The 19,398-nt window shown below is 48.9% G+C and overlaps 2 protein-coding genes across 4 annotated transcripts in view; one reads left to right on the forward strand and one right to left on the reverse strand.

Moving 5' to 3' along the window:
• PCCA (propionyl-CoA carboxylase subunit alpha) overlaps nucleotides 1-15,593 on the forward strand; it is a 364,039-nt gene extending 348,446 nt beyond the window's left edge. The window contains exons 22-24 of the mRNA XM_082859189.1: nucleotides 453-593; nucleotides 11,870-11,947; nucleotides 15,024-15,593. Coding sequence (XP_082715315.1) covers nucleotides 453-593; nucleotides 11,870-11,947; nucleotides 15,024-15,092 — 288 coding nt within the window. The 3' untranslated portion in view covers nucleotides 15,093-15,593. The remainder of the gene's footprint in view (nucleotides 1-452; nucleotides 594-11,869; nucleotides 11,948-15,023) is intronic.
• Nucleotides 15,594-17,116: 1,523 nt separating this feature from the next.
• Nucleotides 17,117-19,398, reverse strand: part of GGACT (gamma-glutamylamine cyclotransferase) — a 45,972-nt gene continuing 43,690 nt past the window's right edge. For all 3 annotated transcript variants that reach the window (XM_082859192.1, XM_082859190.1, XM_082859191.1), the window contains one exon: nucleotides 17,117-17,860. In XM_082859192.1, the coding sequence (XP_082715318.1) occupies nucleotides 17,263-17,694 (432 nt within the window). In that variant the 5' untranslated portion in view covers nucleotides 17,695-17,860 and the 3' untranslated portion in view covers nucleotides 17,117-17,262. The remainder of the gene's footprint in view (nucleotides 17,861-19,398) is intronic.

Here is a 19,398-nt window from a genome sequence, read left to right on the forward strand (position 1 = left end):
GTCCAGCCACTGTCTTGGGGGGAGCAGGCAGTTTGACACGGCTGTCTGCTGCCACCTACCGGTGTCTTCTGGCAGCACCCCTTTCTCCCGTGGGCTGGCCCAGCTGTGGAATTTGTGTCGATTGGGATAAGTTTGTAAGTGGTGAAGGGAATACAAGGAAATTCTCACTGTTTTCTTTATAAAGTTTTGATGTGTTTTTTTTTTAAGATACAGGGTGATTACTATTTATCATTAATTAATTACCAGAGTAGTTCTACTTCCAAGAAATTTCTTAAACAACCGGCTCACAACATATGGCAGGAACAAACTAATATATTTTGCTTTTGTGTACAATTATGAAAAACCACTTGACTTGAGAGATGGTGTAATTTAAAAGCTAAAAACTGATTTTGAATGAGTGCTACATTTGAGGAAAAGTTCATCATTTAATCTCACTTTCTTTTCCCTTGAAGTACAAGGTGCATATCCTAACCAAACTTGCCGCAGAATTGAACAAATTTATGCTGGAAAAAGCGGCTGAGGACACAAGCAGTATTCTGCGCTCCCCAATGCCTGGCATGGTGGTGGCCGTCTCTGTCAAGCCTGGGGACCTGGTAAGGACCGTACTTCTGTGTGTGTCTGTGTGTGTGTCTCGGGGCTGTTGCAGGCTGAAGCAGGATCTCGTTCTTGAGTCATACGACCCCACAAAACAGCAGAGGAGCTTTTGTGCATTCTTTGTCCAACAGTTTCACATCTGAATTAGGTTAGTAACAATATCTCTGAGTGCCTCTCCTCCCAAATGACCGGGGACTGGAACAGAAATAAGGCCAGATTCATTGTTTTTTTGGCAAATTTAGTGTTTCAGGAAGCGTTTCATTTAAAATTTCTGTTTACTCTCTAGCTCTCTGTGGTTTAAGCATCCTTAGAGAAGTCATGCCAAGAAATGATCCCCCGATGGGGGAATTTTTTGCACATATTCTGGAATAAATAGGAAGGGTACTAAGGAAAGTTAATTCCGTAATCTGTATAGTACCAGAGCACTTCCGAAATAAAATTTAGGATCACAGTTTGAATTTTTTCATCTTGACCTTGTGACATCAACGCACAAATCAAAGCTATGTTAATATTTCCTCATATGTTCAGTCTCAAGGTAGCATGCTATGGACAAAAGGATACATTCACTGTAGCAGCACATAGATAGAAATCTATTGATCAGCAGCAAAAGTAAATAGAAGACAAAGATGCAACCAGAAGGTTTCTAGGGAGCGCTTAAGTCCCCACATTTTTGTTTATGTGCCGGAAGATAACATCCAAACATGACGGTCTTTAATGGATGATACGGTGATTCCATTTTGTATTTCAATTATGTCACAGGAGTTTATATATTTTCCTATAAAGATTACATTAAAACTGCCTCTGTATTTCTTTATTAACGTAAGTAAAATAACGTTGAGGAAAACTCATGTAGTTGGTTGGCATTAGCTTCTAGAAAAGTACTTACAGTAGATGAACATTAAGAAAAAATGATCTGTTTCAGCTGTTTAAATGATTAGCCCTGAAACTGATATGTAAAGTTGGAAAACTGACTCAACAGTTGCTTTACCTGATGATATAGAAATGGAACAACTACCAGCTTTTCTAGAAGAGCATAAAAGAGGTTCAGGAGCTGTGAATTGTTAGGCTTACTTTGAAAGCATTGACATGGCTGGAAGAAAACACTCATTAACACGCTAGTGTTAAGGATTTGGGAGAGGCGATGCTTAATGAAGATTCTGTGTTGAATGTCGGGGAGGGGTTTGTCTTGTATCTGTTGGTTCTGAAGGATTAGGGCCCTGAGAAGACAGCCCCTTGGCCTTGACGTTAAGAGTGTCTACACTCACTACATTACCAGAGCAGTCAGGACAGTCTCCTGGTGACTAGAAGTGTAGGTTGGTAAACAGCGGGAGGGGTTCTTGTTGTTGTTTCCATTTTCCTCCTTAAGCTTATTCTGGAAGCCACAGAGGCTGTGTACAGCCATCCTGAGCTTGTCAGGCCTAACTGTGTGGCTTTAATTATAAAATCACATTTGTGCTTGGAAAAAGAAAAATACACATTTCACTGAAATCCTCACTTTTCTAACACCTGAGTCAGACAGAACCTGAGAGGAGGGAGGAGGAGGGGGTGGCAGCCCCTGCTGGGAGCCTGCTGGGGGGGCAGTTCAGGCTGTCAGCTCCCCTCCCCAGAGAGCAGGGGGCCTGCAGCCTCCTTGTTGCCAGCAGCTGCTCCAGATACCAGAAGGGCTTAGCTTTCGTACTTTCCATTTCCTGCTTAAGAAGTTAATGTGGGAAAGGCAGGGCTTTTGGTGGAATGGAGCAGTGTGGTGTTAGTCTCGGTTCGTGGGGGGAGCTCGGATACTGGAAACCACCACTGATAATTAAACGTGGGTATTCAAGACTGGTTTGGTTTGAGAAGGAACTGGGGCCTCTATTTTATGTATTTCTCTAAAGTCAGAGCACACCGTGGGGGGTTGGGGGGGGGGGTTGCTGAACCGCCTCCTGGTCTCCGGGTCCCCTTACTTGTAAATAAATGCTCTGCACACGCATGTGCCTGGGCTGGTCACGGAAGGCCTGCTTTCATTCCTCTCTCTAGCTTCCAGTGCCACTTTTGGTCCTGGCAGAACTTCCTTCCATATTCTGTACCATTGTGTTTTGATAAGACAGTATTTTCCCTTGAGTTGTTATTTGTGAAAAGTGTCCCAAACTGCTAATAGCTAAACCAAAAGCAGGGGGTGGGATGTTTGATCGTCGGCTCTTATAACAACTTCTAGAGTTAAATCTGCCTTGTGTAATTAAAACAGTCGAAAATTTCCTTGGACCTAAGGCACGGCACATACTTGAGGCCTTTATAAGAAAATAACACTTGTAGCTTTTAAGTTTTGCGGTTGAAGATTATTTTAACACTGTAGGGCGTGTTGTCTTGTCCTTAGCAATAACACTAGCTGAGCCAGGTTCCACTCTTATCAGTAGGAGGATAACGGAATCAGTCATCTCTGTGTATTTTCAAGGAAAACAAGGACCAAAAACACAGCTAAGGGCTTACAAGTATTCTATTTTTCTTTGTAATGTTATTTTTTATAGCTTAAATCCCAGTTGTCTGTAATTTTTATATTTAGCATAAGTAAAGCTTGACAAATCTTACAATGGTGAGCCTGGCAATAACCTGCTCCACAAAAGTGTCATAGACAATAAAGGACAGATCTGCTCTGTGAAGTAAACGGCGTTAACAGAGCTTAAGAAGCTCAGGACGAAATCATCCGAGGTGGCCATTTGGAAGCGGTCAGTGTGCTCAGAGAGCTTTGTGGGGAGAGGTCCCCCTCCCTCTCAGCTCAGAAGCTGGGTTTTACTCTAAGTGCTTGTTTCAAGCTCACCCAGCAAACGTCGCTAGTACTTTTTCAGTGTCCGTTGCCTGCTATTTAACATTAAATATGGTAGGAAAATCATTTCTGAAATGATTGTATAATAACCTTTTTGAGTATGTCGGGAGGGGATGCCAGTTCATAAGCAGTAAAATGCATACAAGCACGCAAACCAGAAAAAAATGACGTTGGAGTGGATTGAGAACATCTAGAATCACACATGTAATTGAGGAAACAGTTGCCAAGAATGGCTTTTATATGCCTTTCCTACGTGCCTTTTTTGTCTGCCTTCTGAAAATATGTTTACAATAACTGATTTTCATTTCAGTTTGAAAAATACCTATTTTTCTGTACATTTAATAATATAAACCAGGGGCACTTCTATAATCAAAGTTAGCATTTAAAAAATAACTTGTATTAAGTTTTTAAACTTCTATCTTTATGATTCCTTGAACAAAAATATTAAAAATATATATTCTTTCAGAATAATGCTGAATACATTTTTTCCCCAGCATTAGACTTACAGCTGCCGAGTTTGTGGCACAATTTTCGTTTTGACTTTGATATCAGAAACAAAACAAAAAATAAAAATGAGGCAACCCGTGGGGATATTTTAATATTGCTTTTAATTAAGATGGTTTCTAGTTACGTTTAGATTCTGCAGTCATCTCAGCTTTGCATCAGAAATATTCATCTTATTTAATAACATCACAGATTAAGTGAGACATGAACCAGAAGCAGGCTGAATACCCGTTTACATTTCCTTCTTTCTTAATTATTATATTGTGAGTTATTAGTTTGTAGGACCAGGTAAAATAACAGATGGATATTAAGTACCTGTTGCTGCTTTTTCTTACCTCTTAGTCTGTTTGATATTAGTAAGACAGAATTTGGAGTATTTGTGCGGGGCTAAGATGAGGAAGATCCGCTTGATGACGGAATTGACCTTTAGCAGCAGAAGGGTAATTAATTAGCTGTTCGAGATTGCTGTTCTCATGAACAATGTCTTAGGCAAAAGTGGTATATACTATAAAAGTGCACCAAGGAGAACAGAAACTGTGTAATGATTTCTGGGAGAACCACCCAGATTGCGCCCTGATTGATATTCCTCCCTGCATGTGCTCCTTTGGGGAGAGGCCTCCAGGCAGGGGGACACCACCGCTTTGGAGACACAGGTGCCCTGTTTCAGAGAACGATATTCCCACCTGCCCTTTGTCCCTAAACCATCTGTAACTGAGCTTACAGCTGATGTAGGGGAAATTGAGAATAAACTTGGCATGAGACCTTTCTTTTCATTTCTGGAAGAAGCAGGATTTGAAGCCTCCCTTGGCCTTAGGTCTTCCCCATGGGAAGGGCCGGGTGGGGGCTTCCTGACGTGCTTGTCTGGCAGTGACCCGTGAGCTTCACGCAGCCCAGTATCGGTAGCTGCATCTTTCCCTGGCAGAGGTCCTGGCTCGGCTGTTTGATAGATTTTCCAGTTTCTGGATGCCTTGATTTACACTCGTGAAGTAATTGCAGTGATTAAATTTCCATATTTTATAGCAGTGGTTATTCAAATGGTTTACTTGACAAGTTGCCAGTTTTTCACCTATATACCTCAGATTGTATTCGAAAGCAGGTATATAGCTTCATGCATTCATTATGTAACATTTTTAAACTTTAAGTTATGAAATATTACAAACATACAGAAAGTTGTAGAGAATAATACAAGTACTCATATGCTCTCTGCTCACGTTTACCATATTTGCTTCAGATTTTATTTCACGATAAAACATTGCTTATACGGTGAACTTGCCCCGTGGCCTCTCCCCAGGAGAAATCCTGTCCTGCTCTCTTCAGAGGTAATGGCTATCCTGAATTTGGCCTTTTTATCTTTTCCAGATGACATTTATTTTTGAATGTTATGATTAATTTTTGTCGGTGGTAACAGTTTGGGAATTTTTACAGTTTAACTTAATGGTAATTATCAATATAAGATAAAATATTTTTATAGATCAGTCAGTAAATATTGTAGACAAGTTTGGCATTTGATTTTGTTTTTCAAGGGAGGATCTACTTGGAATTAGAGGGTATGTTATCTTTGTTTTAAACACTGTTGAAGATGATAGTCCCCAACCTTAACAAGATTCAAAATATCTCCTCTCACCTTTTTGCTAAAAAAAAATTAACAAATTAAAAAAAAATCATTATTTCACTGAGTCCTTTAAAGCAGCCTACTTCACAGAGGTGGAGGATCCAGACTGATTTGTTAAAGGTACTATAAATGACATCAACTTGAACTGGTTCTCTTTGTACCTTAGAGGTTCTGGCTCCAGTTTTGAGCTAACTTAGAGGGTGGTAGGGAGTAGTAATTTTCTTCATTTTAAGGAATTTTCGGGAAAACTGGGCTCGTTGTATACTGGCCGCCTCTCTGTGTTCTGTCCCCAGCCTCTGGGCTCCCGCTCTGACGCCCAGGCACATCCAGGGAGGAAGCCCCAGCAGCACCCTCCCGAGTGAGTCGCTGGTGATCAGACCCGTTCAGGGAGGCCTTACACCGCAGATAAGGGGCTTGGCAGCGTTTCTGTCACCTGCCCTCTCTTTTCTTTGTAATTCAATGATGGTTCCTTCCAACACTGCTTACATACTGCCCTGTTCCCCGGGGTCTCTTCTCCCACCCTCTTTACGCGAAGATCTTGGGATGGGAACGTATGTTTCTTCTTCAGGAAATATCAGGGGATATTAACCAGCCTATCTTACCGGCTCAGAAAGAGGAAGTTATTATACTCAGATCCTCGCAGTGCCTTTTTTTTTTTTTTTTTTGCTGTACGCGGGCCTCTCACTGGTGTGGCCTCTCCCGTTGCGGAGCACAGGCTCCGGATGCGCAGGCTCAGCGGCCATGGCTCACGGGCCCAGCCGCTCCGCGGCATGTGGGATCTTCCCGGACCGGGGCACGAACCCGTGTCCCCTGCATCGGCAGGCGGACTCTCAACCACTGTGCCACCAGGGAAGCCCCTCGCAGTGCCTTTTAACCAAATCTGAGATGCCTTTTCCTTGTGGCTGTTAACTGCGTCTTTCTTCAGATCTAAGGGCCTTAAAATGCATTGCATTCAGGCACCTGTATTCTAAGTAGCACAGCCTTAAAAAACGTAATTGAAGGATTTTCACTTTTGTGGAGTCGGCAGCAGGGTTGATATTGATCCCTGCTTTCGGGTGGCGGGTGCAGCAGAAGGGGAGACTGCGGCGGGCCGCTGCGCCCTCCAAGCCTTCTGTCTAATCTGGCAGAAAACACAGAATATAGGACAACAAAAGGAGGCTCCTTTTTCCATAAAAATTCTTCCTCCCACCCACCCCTCTTCCCCAAAAAAGGGGACTTAATTTTTCAGCTGCACACAGTGATTTGGTGCTCACTCTTGCATTGAAACAGTTGCTGTCTGAACAGGCAGGAAACAGTTCTCTTTTAATTGCTGAAATCATTCGGAAGTGCTTCATGCCCGGCTTCTGTACAGCAGATGCTGTGCATTAATTGGCCTGTGTAGAAGTGACCCAGGGTTCCTTGCAGTGGGCCCAATTTTAGGCAGAGGGTTTAAATAGCTTATTTATTATTTTGTATAATCTGGCGTACATTATGTGCTCCTGCACGTGTCGTATTTCATGGTCTGCAGTTTCTAATGTCATGTGGGTTTCAAAACCTGTGTTTCTCTGGTAATGTACTAGCAGCAGGTAAGCTCAAAATACCATCCATCAGGAGCTAATTTTTTATCCAGATACTCCAATGACTGATGAACCTGTCTTTTGTATGAATGTTTAGCACAGTAGAAAGCCATATGCCACTGGCACAGTTTCCTATGCATCCTTTACAGTTGCTAGAGAGTAGGCTTACGGGGGAAAAACCCTCCACGCCGTTTATGGCCTCTTTCCTATATCTAAAGGATAATACCTTTAAAACAGCCCTGGTTGTGGACGACAAAAGAGGGTTAGGGACTGTCTTGGAGGAAATCTGACTCCCATAATCATTTTCTTTATCAGAAATATGACTGCACACTCTTAATAGGGAACCTTGTTTTGTTCCTCCCCGTCTGTTCAAAACAGACCTTAGCCCATTAGAAGGGCCTCCCTTGTGTGGGAAGACCACAGCTGTTACTGTAAATCTCATCCCGTCACTGTATCACCCCCATTTTGTGGCTCTGAAGGATGAAATTGAGAAATGGAATACTGTGCAGTCATCCTTTACATCTCCAATTTTAGGCCTTTGCCATCATTTTCATGCTTTTATTCCAAATCAAATAACATTAGTGAGCTACACTACCTTCTGATGAATATCTGGTCCTGAGCACAGCTTTCAAGTCTGTACTTTGGGGACTTCCTTTTATGTTTGGTGGAGATCTTTCTCCCCCCTTCTCTTCTCTTTCTCTTCGTGCACCTTCTTGGGGCTTTCTTCATGCATTTGCAGTTTGAACTATACAAGTTGCCAAATGTGTCCCAGCCTTAGCATGTTGTCCCAGAGGGACATGTGCTGGAGAAGGTTCTGTGTCTTTTAATCTCTGGGGAAGGAGTAAAGCAAACTTGGTAGAGGATATTGGGGGCTTTAATCAGAAATAAGAAGTGGTTTAAATCATTAGCACAACAAAGCAGACTATAAGCTTGAAGATAAAAGTCTCTGGGGAAAGAGTCCTCTGAAAATAAATGGAACTTGATAGATTTCCATATCATTTATAACTTCCCTTAATTACACTTGGAAGACTTGCCAGTAAAACTGGAAAATTGGCAGCCTGTATCCATCAGAGCCATTTTGCCGACCGTGGCAAGCAGCTGGCTTTACTGGATTTTATTTCCCATCACTCACAATTAATCATCAGCTGGAGATGTCTGAAACTCTGCAGCACAGAGCTGTGCCGGGTGACATTCAGGCCTCCCAAGCATGCTAAAATCTGCTGAGTAAATGGGCTGAGGTTTCTCCCCAGCTTACTCATTTTGGGGCAAGGCAGGCTCCCGCTTAATGAGTGCGCTCTGATAATCAGATGCGAATGTGAACCTTGACCCCATGTCAAAGGAGAGGACGCAATAAGCCGGATGAAAGATACAGGATTCAGACCTCCAAACTTTACACCAATTAGACAGGGAGCGGAGAAGTGCATCAGGCTGAGTAGGTTTATCAAAGAGACTTGCGTGGCTTGTGACCATTTTGTAAGCCCGATGTTGGAGACATCCTGTCACAATCATTAAGTCGTTACGCAGTGATTCACCAGAGTGTTGGGGAAGTGTGCGCCCACAAACCCTGCAGTGGCTCCACCCCGCGTGCGTGCTGTCCGAGGGAGACTTGGCCGTGGAGGCGCCCTCTCTGCTCACCCAGTTAATGTCCCCACTTTCTGAGCACACGGGGGAATCCAGGCGGTGTTTCCAGTGCCTTCCGGAGCTCAGGGAGGGCAGGGGAGGGTGCAGGCACCTCTGGACAAGGAGGCTTCCAGATTGTTGAGGTGAGAGGCCTGTGTCATTTTGTCTGGGTTATTGTTGGAACTGCGGCCCAGCAGGTTGGTGGAGCAGCCCCCAGTTACAGCCCCGTCTGTGTTCTTTGACGTACAGTTTGTACTGTATTTGCTTCCCTGACTTGGGTTTTTGAGGGATGAAATAGCTTGAATTTAAGGTCAAGTTCACGTGTGTATATGTGTTTGCGTGTGTGCACGTATAACATGTTTCTGCTGACGGAAATGTGTCTCACTATTTGGTGGAACATCAAGGATCAACTTCCAAGAGTTCTTTCTCTTTTAGGAACGAATGAGCAAAAACAAACCACAAAGCAGATTGCTGTGAGTGAACGGGGAAGGAGAAAAATGAATTACTTAAATTTCCACCAAATAATATAAGTAGAGACCAGCAGAGACAGGGAGAGAAACTAGGGAGAGGAAACAGGAAAGAAAAGGACGACAGAGCCGTGAGGATGGTTCCAGATTCAGGGCAGCCGGCGCTGCCCGTCTGGCAGCAGATTGGCACTTCCAATCCGCAGGCACCTTCTCTGAAGCCCTTTTAATCACATTGTCAGAGTGACACCATCTGAGAGAAGGGGGTGTTTTACCTGGGAGACTTGCCCACGTCTCCCGGATTGTCTCCGGCTAAATCAGAGGTTTTGTTTTTCTGGTGGATGATTGGGGACCGACCACTCGCAGTTGCCTGCAAGTCACCTCTTTGCAGATCACCCTCGCCACAAGCACGCAGAGCTGCCAGGAAAGGCGGTCAGTGGACAGCGACAGTGGAGCCCCAGAAACTTCACGTCCATCTCCCACTGCTCCCAGGCTCTCGGGCCCTGCTCTCACTCACCTCCAGCCTGGCCAGCTCCAGCCTGGAGTGGGGCTGTGGCCCGGGGCCCGGCCATCCTTCTGCGAGTTTCTTATGGGCATCATTGTCAGTTTGGTCTCCGCCCCCCTTAGTGACCACTGGAAATCTCCCAGCTTCATTCGTTTCTTTTTCATAGTCGCGTTAACTGCGAATTCACTTAATCCCACAGAGCATTCTGGCCAGCGGCGCTGAGCAGTGGGCCGAGCAGCTGCAGGAGGGCAAGCTCACGCCCGCCCGAGAGAAGCCCGTGGGGCTGGGGCTGGGGCTGGTCCTGGTCAGACGGGCCCTGGGCGCTCAGACGCCAGCACAGGAAGCCCGGCTGGGGGAGGGGGCGAGGCGAATGCACGCAGCCGCCCACTGCAGGCACTGGACCATCGGGGAGGAAGGAGTTCCCAGAGCCGATCACTGATTGTTGGATGGAATTTCCGTGGCTGAATATCAGATCCATTTCCCAGAAAGCCACGGGCCCTGATGCCGGGATGCCCCGTCTCTGAGTGGGGATGCTGCTGCGTGAGGCCAGCTCTGGACCCTCAGCCTCTGCCTGAGAGCCGTGTCCCGGGCCCGCCAGCATTTTGCGTGTGGAGTTACACGGCAGGTGCTACTTCTGGGGACGTGCCCTCCTCCCATCTTGTCTGGTCCCTGCCTGCCTGCCTTTGAAAAAGGGAGAAAAAGGCTCGGAAATGACGCCTTGAGGGCTGGCTGTTCTGACACCCCAACTGGGACCCGCGTTGCCCTGGAGCCTCCCTCACTGCTCTCCCTCTGCGTGTTGAAGAGCGACCCTAGCAAGTTAGTTCTCCGCTCTCTGGAATGCAGGTGCCAGGTGACGGTGAGTCACAAAGGGCCGCGAGCACGGCGTGTGTGCCCAGCTCTCCAGCGCAGTGTCGCCTCCGTGCCAGCACCAAAGCTTTGGCATCCCCTCTCTTCCTATATTTCTGTGCCAGGAAAAAGCAGCCCACCACCTGATCAGCAGAGGAGAGGAACGCATAGGGCTCAGGCGGTCCCGATGCCAGCGAGACAGCTTGTGCCCCACGGGGGGCCGGGAGGGGGGCTTGGAGATCATCTGGGGATTTCAGGAAAGAACATTCTCCAGGCACTTCTGCAACGCTGGATGAGCACAAGGGTCCAGGAGCCCCACGCCAGGATGCCTACCAGCAAGCACCCCACACAGCCGGGTGCCCCAGGAAATTCAGCTCGCCCATTTCAAAGACTTCAAGGCCCTTTTCACAAAGATGGGAGAAAAATGCAAGCCCAGCTCCTAGGTGCTTACCCATCAAGGGCAGAGAAAGGAGAATAGATACAAGGGCCTTTAGTCACAGCTGACTCCTGGGTGGGAGTCCCAGATTTAACCCCAGGGGATTTATACCCAGCTGTGCCTGGATTTCCCTCACCCAAGAAGGCAAACAGCTGAGCACGAAGCTTGAGCCAGTGCCCCTGGGAGCTACCGGCCTCCTTGCAAGGAATGGGTGGAGCTCCAGAAATCACTCCCTGAAGGCGCTTTCTGGGAGCCACCCGGTTGTCAGTCCTTGGCATGCCATGCAAAGGCTGGGAGAGCGGTCCCCATGGCCTGGGTGCTTGGCTGTTGTTCCCGGCCCCCCAGGGCTACGGACAGAAACTCCATTTTTTGCTAACAGCTTTACTGAGATAAAACTTCACAATACAGTACAATCACCCCTTTAACGCGTGCACTTCAGTGGTTTTTGTCTGTTCACAGAATTGTGCAACCATTGCCACAGTCAATCCTAGAGCACTTCATCACCCCCGCAGAACCTCTGCACCCACCCGCAAGCACTCCCCCTTCCCCTCCGCCTCTGGAAGCCACAGATCTTTCTGTCCGTAGAGACGTGCTAATCCTGGACGTTTCACGTAAGTGGAAGGCATTCCATTTCTGCCACAGCTCTGTGGCAGAGGCAGATTCAGAGATTCCCAGGAGAGGCCCCACAAGCAGCACCCAAAGCCTCCAATATCAGGGATGTTTTTCTAACAAGGACTTGATGATAGAAGGAATGGCCTTTCTCTGCGGTCCCCGAAGGTGTACTTGGAATACGAAGTATTAGAGGCTATTGCTGCTGTTTGGATTATATTTCAGAGCATTTGACAAAAAGATTCTCTTAATGGCCTCACTCTTGAACATTCTTGCAAAATTCAAATGCTCTTAAAACTTCTGTCCACTTTCTGTTCATTTTCCAGGTAGCAGAAGGTCAGGAAATTTGTGTGATTGAAGCCATGAAGATGCAGAACAGTATGACAGCTGGGAAAACTGGCAAGGTATGTCCCCGAGGTCCCCCCAGCCCAGGCCGCTGTGACAGGAAGCAGAACCTCCACCTTGGAATCTTGGACGGTTGGGGCCTGAGGGGGACGGCGGATGGGGTCTCTCCCAGCCTCTCCCTCTTGCGGACGAGGGCGCTGCAATCGGGGCTCCCTGTGTTCTGCATCCACGTGACCTGCAGGCCTTCCAGGAGAGTCTGTGACATCCAGGGAGTCAAAGAACAACTGTTCTTCACCTTAATGTCTTTCGAATTAAGGGGTCTTTAATTTTTAATGTTTACATCTGTCTTAGAGGCAGTTAGTTATCTGAGACTGAGGTGACACAGCAGGAGATGGTTTTAGAGATTGCAAAAATTAATGCAACTCGGGGCTTCCCTGGTGGCGCAGTGGTTGAGAGGTCGCCTGCCGATGCAGGGGACACGGGTTCGTGCCCCGGTCCGGGAAGATGCCACATGCCGCGGAGCGGCTGGGCCTGTGGGCCATGGCCGCTGAGCCTGCGCGTCCGGAGCCTGTGCTCCACAACGGGAGAGGCCACAACAGTGAGAGGCCCACGTACCGAAAAAAAAAAATTAATGCAACTTTTCAAGATAATTTCTCCACAAAGAGAACAATTCACTTTTAGATCAAGATGAGCTGAAAGGGGGACTTCCCTCGTGGTCCAGTGGGTAAGACTCTGTGTTCCCAGTGCAGGAAGCCCGGGTTCGATCCCCGGTTGGGGAACTAGATCCTGCTTGCATGCCGCAACTAAGAGTCCGCATGCTGCAACTAAAGATCCCGCATACCACAACGAAGAACCGGCGCAGCCAAAAATAAGTAAATGGGTAATAAATTTTTTTTTTTTTTTTTTTTTTTGCGGTATGCGGGCCTCTCACTGCTGTGGCCTCTCCCGTTGCGGAGCACAGGCTCCGGACGCGCAGGCTCAGCGGCCATAGCTCACGGGACCAGCTGCTCCGTGGCATGTGGGATCTTCCCGGACCGGGGCACGAACCCGTGTCCCCTGCATCGGCAGGCGGACTCTCAACCACTGCGCCACCAGGGAAGCCCTGGGTAATAAATTAAAAAAAAACTGAAAGACCCACATCCACGCGTGGGACCTAACGATTTAGGGAGGAAAAGAAGATGTATTAGTACTGAAATCTGTTAAGAGTAAAACTTCTTAAATGAATTTTCTCATTGAAGAAAATAGAAAAGTCTTTTTAAGCAATAACTTCATTATTCTTCCTGCGACTAGAAAGGCACCACTTGTAGCAGAACGATCCTTTTCTGAAGGATGGTTTGGTTTGAAAGTACCACACAGTGGAGCAAGGAGAAGCAGGGCAGGTCAGGTGGGGTGGGGACAGCAGTGTAGGTTGGCTGTGTCCTGCACTGTGGCCATGCCTGGAAGGCGCGATTGAGCCTTGGGGACAGTGGGTGTCCTGGCAGAAGGTACTGTCAGCTGCCAGTGAAGTCTGCATCAGAGAGACACAGCCTCCAGTTGCCTGCTCCAAAGGAAATGAAACCGATGTTCAGAGAACAGGCCGAGGGGGACGCCCCAGTCCAGCCCCAGCCAGGAGGGCAGAGGCCCAGCGTGTGACCAGGCTGGAGGGGCATCAGACGGCTGCACCCAGTCTCCTCAGGGTTTGGGAGAGGAGATTGGCATGCTCTGCAGCTTCGGGGGAATCCTGCTTTTCATACCTGATGACCCTTTAAGAAATGAACAAAGTGTTGGTTTCTGCTCTTGTAAAAATTGTTCTGTTTGTCCCTTGGGGTTAGTCAGCATTTACGCTGCATTACTGTCATGAGCTTTCCCCTCTGTGACGAGCACTTGGCCTCGTTTGGGGGCCCAGAATATACATCAGATGCACCAGCGGCCCGTGTGCTGGACTGAGGCACTGACGCCAAAGTGAACATGGCCTTAGCTCCCTCCCCGTCTGCGTGGTCTATGTCCTCGGGGCCTGGGTCTCCTGGGGAGGCCCTGGTGCTGTCAGGGTGGTGATGGGCTCTGGGTGAACTTGCACGTTGGCCCTGCCCCACAGGGCAGGGAGGACCGGGCCCCTGAGCCTGGGGCTGGCAGTTTTTGCTTTGAGAGGCCAGTTCTCCTCCCGGGGGCCCGTTCACAGTGGAAGCAGGTCCTCCACTCTGGAATCGCAGCATCATGACAAATACATCCTGTAAAAACACCGGCGGCTTCAGATCATAAAAAGCGGCCACTTCAGTGCAAATAGCTCCTGTGGAATGAGGCCTTTCAAGTGTCACTGCACAGCTTCTCTTGGTCCTGAGAGACCCCGGGCTGGAACTCGAGGGGAGAAGGCCCTTCTCGCTGCTGCTGGCTCATGGCAGAGACGCGGGGACACAGGCCAGGGCACCCAACCCCACGTCTCTCCACTTTTCCTGTTTGCCACTTGCCCAGACGGCCAGTTAACTTCCAACCCATCATCATTCATCTTCATGCCCCAGCAAGAACTTCCAAGTCAAATGACTGTCTCTAGTTTTAAAAGTGAACACAAATTTGGGAAAGCAAAAGTTGACTAAAATCGGGAGAAATCAGTGGAGTGAAAGGGCACGGAGGCAGCGTCACGGGAGCCCAGTGCCTGCCCCACGTCGCGCCGCCAAGAGCAGCGCTCGTTCTCTGAGGAATTTCATTTCCCTTCAGAAGGAGGCTTCTGGTCAGGCTAGGGAATTTCTCCTGTTAATTAGTACCTGTTTTGACTCCTGTATAATTGCGAATGGGTTTGTCTGTTTAACACTAAGTACACCATTAACTCTCCCGGGTGTGGAGACTCATCCAGCATAATCACTGCCAGCTGAGACCCCCGAGGGCACCCTGTGCAAAGGACAGCACAGATGCCCTGCGACCAGCAGCTTTTAGGACCGACAAAGATAAGGAGGGGAAGGTGGCGACTCACAGCCCACGGCGGCAGCGAGGACGTCCCTGTGCTCGAGGTCCCCTATGATGGACGCCCTACCTCCGAATGTTCTGTCTGCTCCAAAGCCCGCCAGGCTCTCCCTTCATGTCCAGAAATGGATGACGAGATTGCTTCCTCCTGGTCTAGTTAATAATTCTTACCCTCCCCCCCCCTTTTTTTTTTAATTCAAGGTGAAATCGGTGCATTGTAAAGCTGGAGACACAGTTGGAGAAGGAGATCTGCTAGTGGAACTGGAATGAAGTATTTATAGCCTTTCAGTCATCACCCGATTTAATTAGCCATTCGTATTATTGTTATTTCACACTCAATTTATTCAAGCGTTTTGCAGGAACACCCCTGTGTAGCAGATTTTACATGGTCATATTTATTCCACATATAGTCAAGACCAACATTCTGCCAAAAAATCACCAATGGAAATTTTTATTGATATATAAATACTTGTACATAAGATTTGTACTTCTGGGCTTCCCTGGCAGCGCAGTGGTTGAGAGTCTGCCTGCCGATGCAGGGGACGCAGGTTCGTGCCCCAGTCTGGGAAGGTCCCACATGCCACGGAGCGTCTGGGCCCGTGAGCCATGGCCACTGAGCCTGCGCGTCCGGAGCCTGTGCTCCGCAGCGGGAGAGGCCACAACAGTGAGAGGCCCGCATACCGCAAAAAAAACAAAAAAAAAAGATTTGTACTTCTGCTGTGAGATTACCTAGTGTCAAAATTAAATCAATAAAACTGAACATTTGTCTAAATATTAGTTTGCCCTTTTTTTGAATGAAGACAATATACATAAGAGGCTATGGGCTGTGCCAGTAGACTTTAAATACTAGTGTTTCATCAGGATCCTTTTTAAAAATTTATATAAATCCCAGTTCTTGGCCCTCAGTTTCGTTGTTAGCATTTGCCACTTTGTAACCTGATTACCTGCTTCATCCTGCTTGAGGACCTAACTCCTGCTTCTGGCCGTTCATAACCTCCCGAAGCCCAGACAGCGCAGATGATGGTCCTGGAAATCCCTCCTGTGTGGCTCTAACGGTGAGTGTGGACCCCGAGTCCCCAGGGGCGACCCCCTTCCCCGTCCCAGGGCACCGGCGCGGGTACCACTCGGGGCTCCCCTGGCCCAGTGGTGGTGGGCGGGGCTGCCACAGCTCATCAGCTGACGCCCATACTCGCCTTTCTGTGTTTTTGTGAAGCAAGTTTCCAATTAAGAAAAAAGGGCTAAAAATCACGGTCATGCTTTTGTGGCATATGCAGTTACAGATCACAGTCTACCGTTAAGTTGAAGAGCGAGTGAGCTCTCCCAGTGGAGAACGAGCTTAACTCGGGACCAGCCGCTGCGTTTTCACCTGGCTCTGAAATTCGCAGAATACATTTCGTACTTTGCTGGTAAGGAAGCAGAGGCAGAGTCCTACGCTGATTTGACTCTAACCCTGACATTATCAGATGGAGGTGGGTAGTAATTGGTACTTCGTGCCTTGCTAAAATTATTTTAGGTGCTGTTTGTATTTGGAAGCGAAGCTTCCTGTCAGGCCTGAAAAACAAATTACTAATGTGTTGGTTCTTCTCCAAAAGGCCCGCCCCCAAACGCTGCTCACTTGTGGGGGCAGGGACCGCGCCTTGCCCTGCGCTCCCGTGAGCTTCCGTCTGAAACTGGGCTGTTCAGCTGCTCTGCCAGCAAGTGGGCGCTTGCTATTTTGCTAGATGAGAATGAAAAGAACCTTCTACCAAATAAGGAGACTTAAAAAAAGGGCCAACAATAGCACCAATACTTTTATATTTGATTTCCCAAAACATCTAGTTTAACCTTAAATGATCTTTAATAATCTCTGTAATAAGCCTGATCTGAAAATTATGAAGAATGATGTTATATATATTCAGAAGTACTCTAAAATACAGCGTGTTTTTCTTGAGGTTCTTTTATTACATTGAGACGTCTAAAATCAACTTTAAAAAAATTTCTCAGTGCTACAGGTCAGACAGAACTGATAGAGCAGGGCTGTTAAGATCTAGCTGCCACACAAAGTCTTTATATTCATTTTAAATGTTATCTTCAAACTAAAGCAAAGCAAAGGAAAAAACACCAACATAGTAAGAAAAGCATAACATGAGTTTTCAAAATGTCATTTAGGGGAATTAAAATCCTGAGTTTTTCTCATCCAGTACGTTCAAGCCCATGATGCTCTTTAAGCAGCAAGCAATAAAGCAGCATCAGCAAGACAGATTTCAGGAAACAATCTTGTTATTAGTCATGTCAAAATTACTTGGGAAATCGGCTGCCCCCCCCCCACCCCCATAGAGATTTATAAATGTTTGTTTCAAAGGGTGTTCTCGGGCTTTTGCATTCAGTGAGTGCGGACCAGCGAGGCCATCTTCCAACCACCAGGCTCTCGGTCCTCGGGCGGCCGTTCCCCTCGCACTTCTCATCTGCTTTCCCGCGGACTATAGCGAAGCCCGTGCTCCCCCTGTGAGTCGTAATCGTCGTGGTACGGGAGGTGGACCCACTCGGGCGGGTAGGTGGCCGTGCTGTACACGAAGCACTGTAGGGTCCCACCTGCCCCCTCAACAGCGACTGTCACCCGGGTGCGCTGGTACATGTCCGGGCAGCCTTCGAACTCGTCCAGAAAGCGCAGCATCTGCTCGTCCACGGCGTAGACCTCCCCAGCCACTCGGCGCCCCTGGCCCGGCAGGTTCAGCAGCCACGGGATGTTGCGCTGCCCCGCGATCACCAGCGGGTACGGCTCGACCGTGCGACCCCAGCCCCAGAAGGTCGCGCGACCGTGGGCGCTCTCCAGCAGGACCCGGTGGTTGGGCTGGCCCGTCTTCAGGGTCCCGTACACGAATACGTGGGCCATGCAGCCAGGAGCTGCGAGCGAGCGAGGACGGACGCACAGGTCCCGCGCGGCGGGGAAACGGGTGGCCTCGCCCCGGGCCTCCACTCCCGACCAGACACCCTTCCCAGGCAGGGTTCCAGGAAGAGCGACTCGTGTCAGATGAGGCAGCCTGTCGTGGCGGCAAGCCCTGTAGAAGTGCGGTTTTGTAGAGCAGTTTTCAGTCTCTTTAAGAGGACTTTAAACAGTAACTATTACAGAAAAGTAAAAATAACGATAAGCAAATAGAAACATATATATATACACACGTGTATATTTATATACATGAATAATCACCTGTCATCGGCTACCAAAGAGAATTCCGGTTTCAGCACTAAATTTACATTCTGGCCCTGGCAAGACGCAGCAAAACGTTGGCTGCACCTTTCTGTGTTCCTTCCTTCTTCAAGGTCCTAGAGGGTGACACTGCCTCCCTGTGACTCAACCCAGCGACCGACCATGTCTCCAGTGAGAGAGAAGGTAAATATTTACCCCCCTTCCTGGGTCTGGGCCACAGATTATTACATAACCGACCAAAGTGATTTGTGTAAAAGTGACTCAAACAAAAATGGAAACGAAAAGTTAAATGTATGGGCCCCTCTTCCAAGCCTGGGCCCCTCTTCCAAGCCTGGCATCTAGCTGCCCCGCTTGCCCCCAGCCCTTCAGACACCAAGGGACATGGCCCCGGTGTGCCAAGCGGGCTCTGCCGCCAGTCACATGGCCAAGTGGCCCTTGGAGAAGTCACACTTAACTCACAGGACTCGACTTTCTTCCCAGCAAACACGGGCTGGTCTGGGGGTCTGGGCCTCGCCCCACCTCCTCAGGGCGTCCAGGGAGGATGGGTGGTGCCCACAGGCCATCACAGCTGCCCACTCGGGCCGACCCTTCCTCTCTGCCGCCTCGGTCTCAGCCGCCAGCCTTCAGCAGGACAGAGACGGGATGGGAGCTCTCGTAGTGACTGACCGCAGAGGAAGGGCAGATCGGAGTGGTGAGGCTTAAGTGGCGGCTGCCCAGGTATGCAAGTCAAGCTGTGAATGAGGAGAGCCTGGACTTGGAGGTGCAGGGGCCGAGGAGGCGGCAGGCCCACTGCTGCTGCGGGAGGGCGTGCCTGGGAGGATGGAGAGATGGAGGGGGGGGCCTAGGGCGGGCAGGAGCCCAGCCAGCCCCGCCTTCCCTCTCCCACACTTGCATCCGCCTTCCAGCATGTTCTGGCAGTAACAACTCCAGGTCAAAGTGGGATGCACGGCTCCCACCCTCGCCGGGACTGTCCCCCAGAACCCTGGTGGGCCCGCTGCCTGGTCCCTCTGGCCTGTCCCCGTGCAGCCCCTAGGGGCCTGGCCGCACACTCTCCAGGGCTCAGCCTGTTGGGGCCTGTGGCTGTGAGCCCTTGCCTCCCTTCCCAGGTGACACCCTCCCTGAGCGGCACCCACCACAGCCCTCCGTCACCCTGGTTGGCTCTCTTCGTGGCGCATGTTCTCTAAACCACTGCTTGCCTTGTTCGCTACCAGAACGTGAAGAGTTGAGAGCGCAGCGAAACCGCCCAGTCCCTCAAGGCCGAGTCTCAGGTCGGTGAGGACTGAGGCCGCACAGCTGGGCCGGGGCCAGACCAGTTGACACCGGAGGTATCACATTGCGCGTCACTCCTGATCGCTGGTGCTCTCGTGTCCCCGCCCTTTGATTAGATTTTAA

This window comes from Leucopleurus acutus (genome assembly GCF_964270905.1).
Source record: "Leucopleurus acutus genome assembly, chromosome: 18".
Classification (NCBI taxonomy): Eukaryota; Metazoa; Chordata; class Mammalia; order Artiodactyla; family Delphinidae; genus Leucopleurus; species Leucopleurus acutus.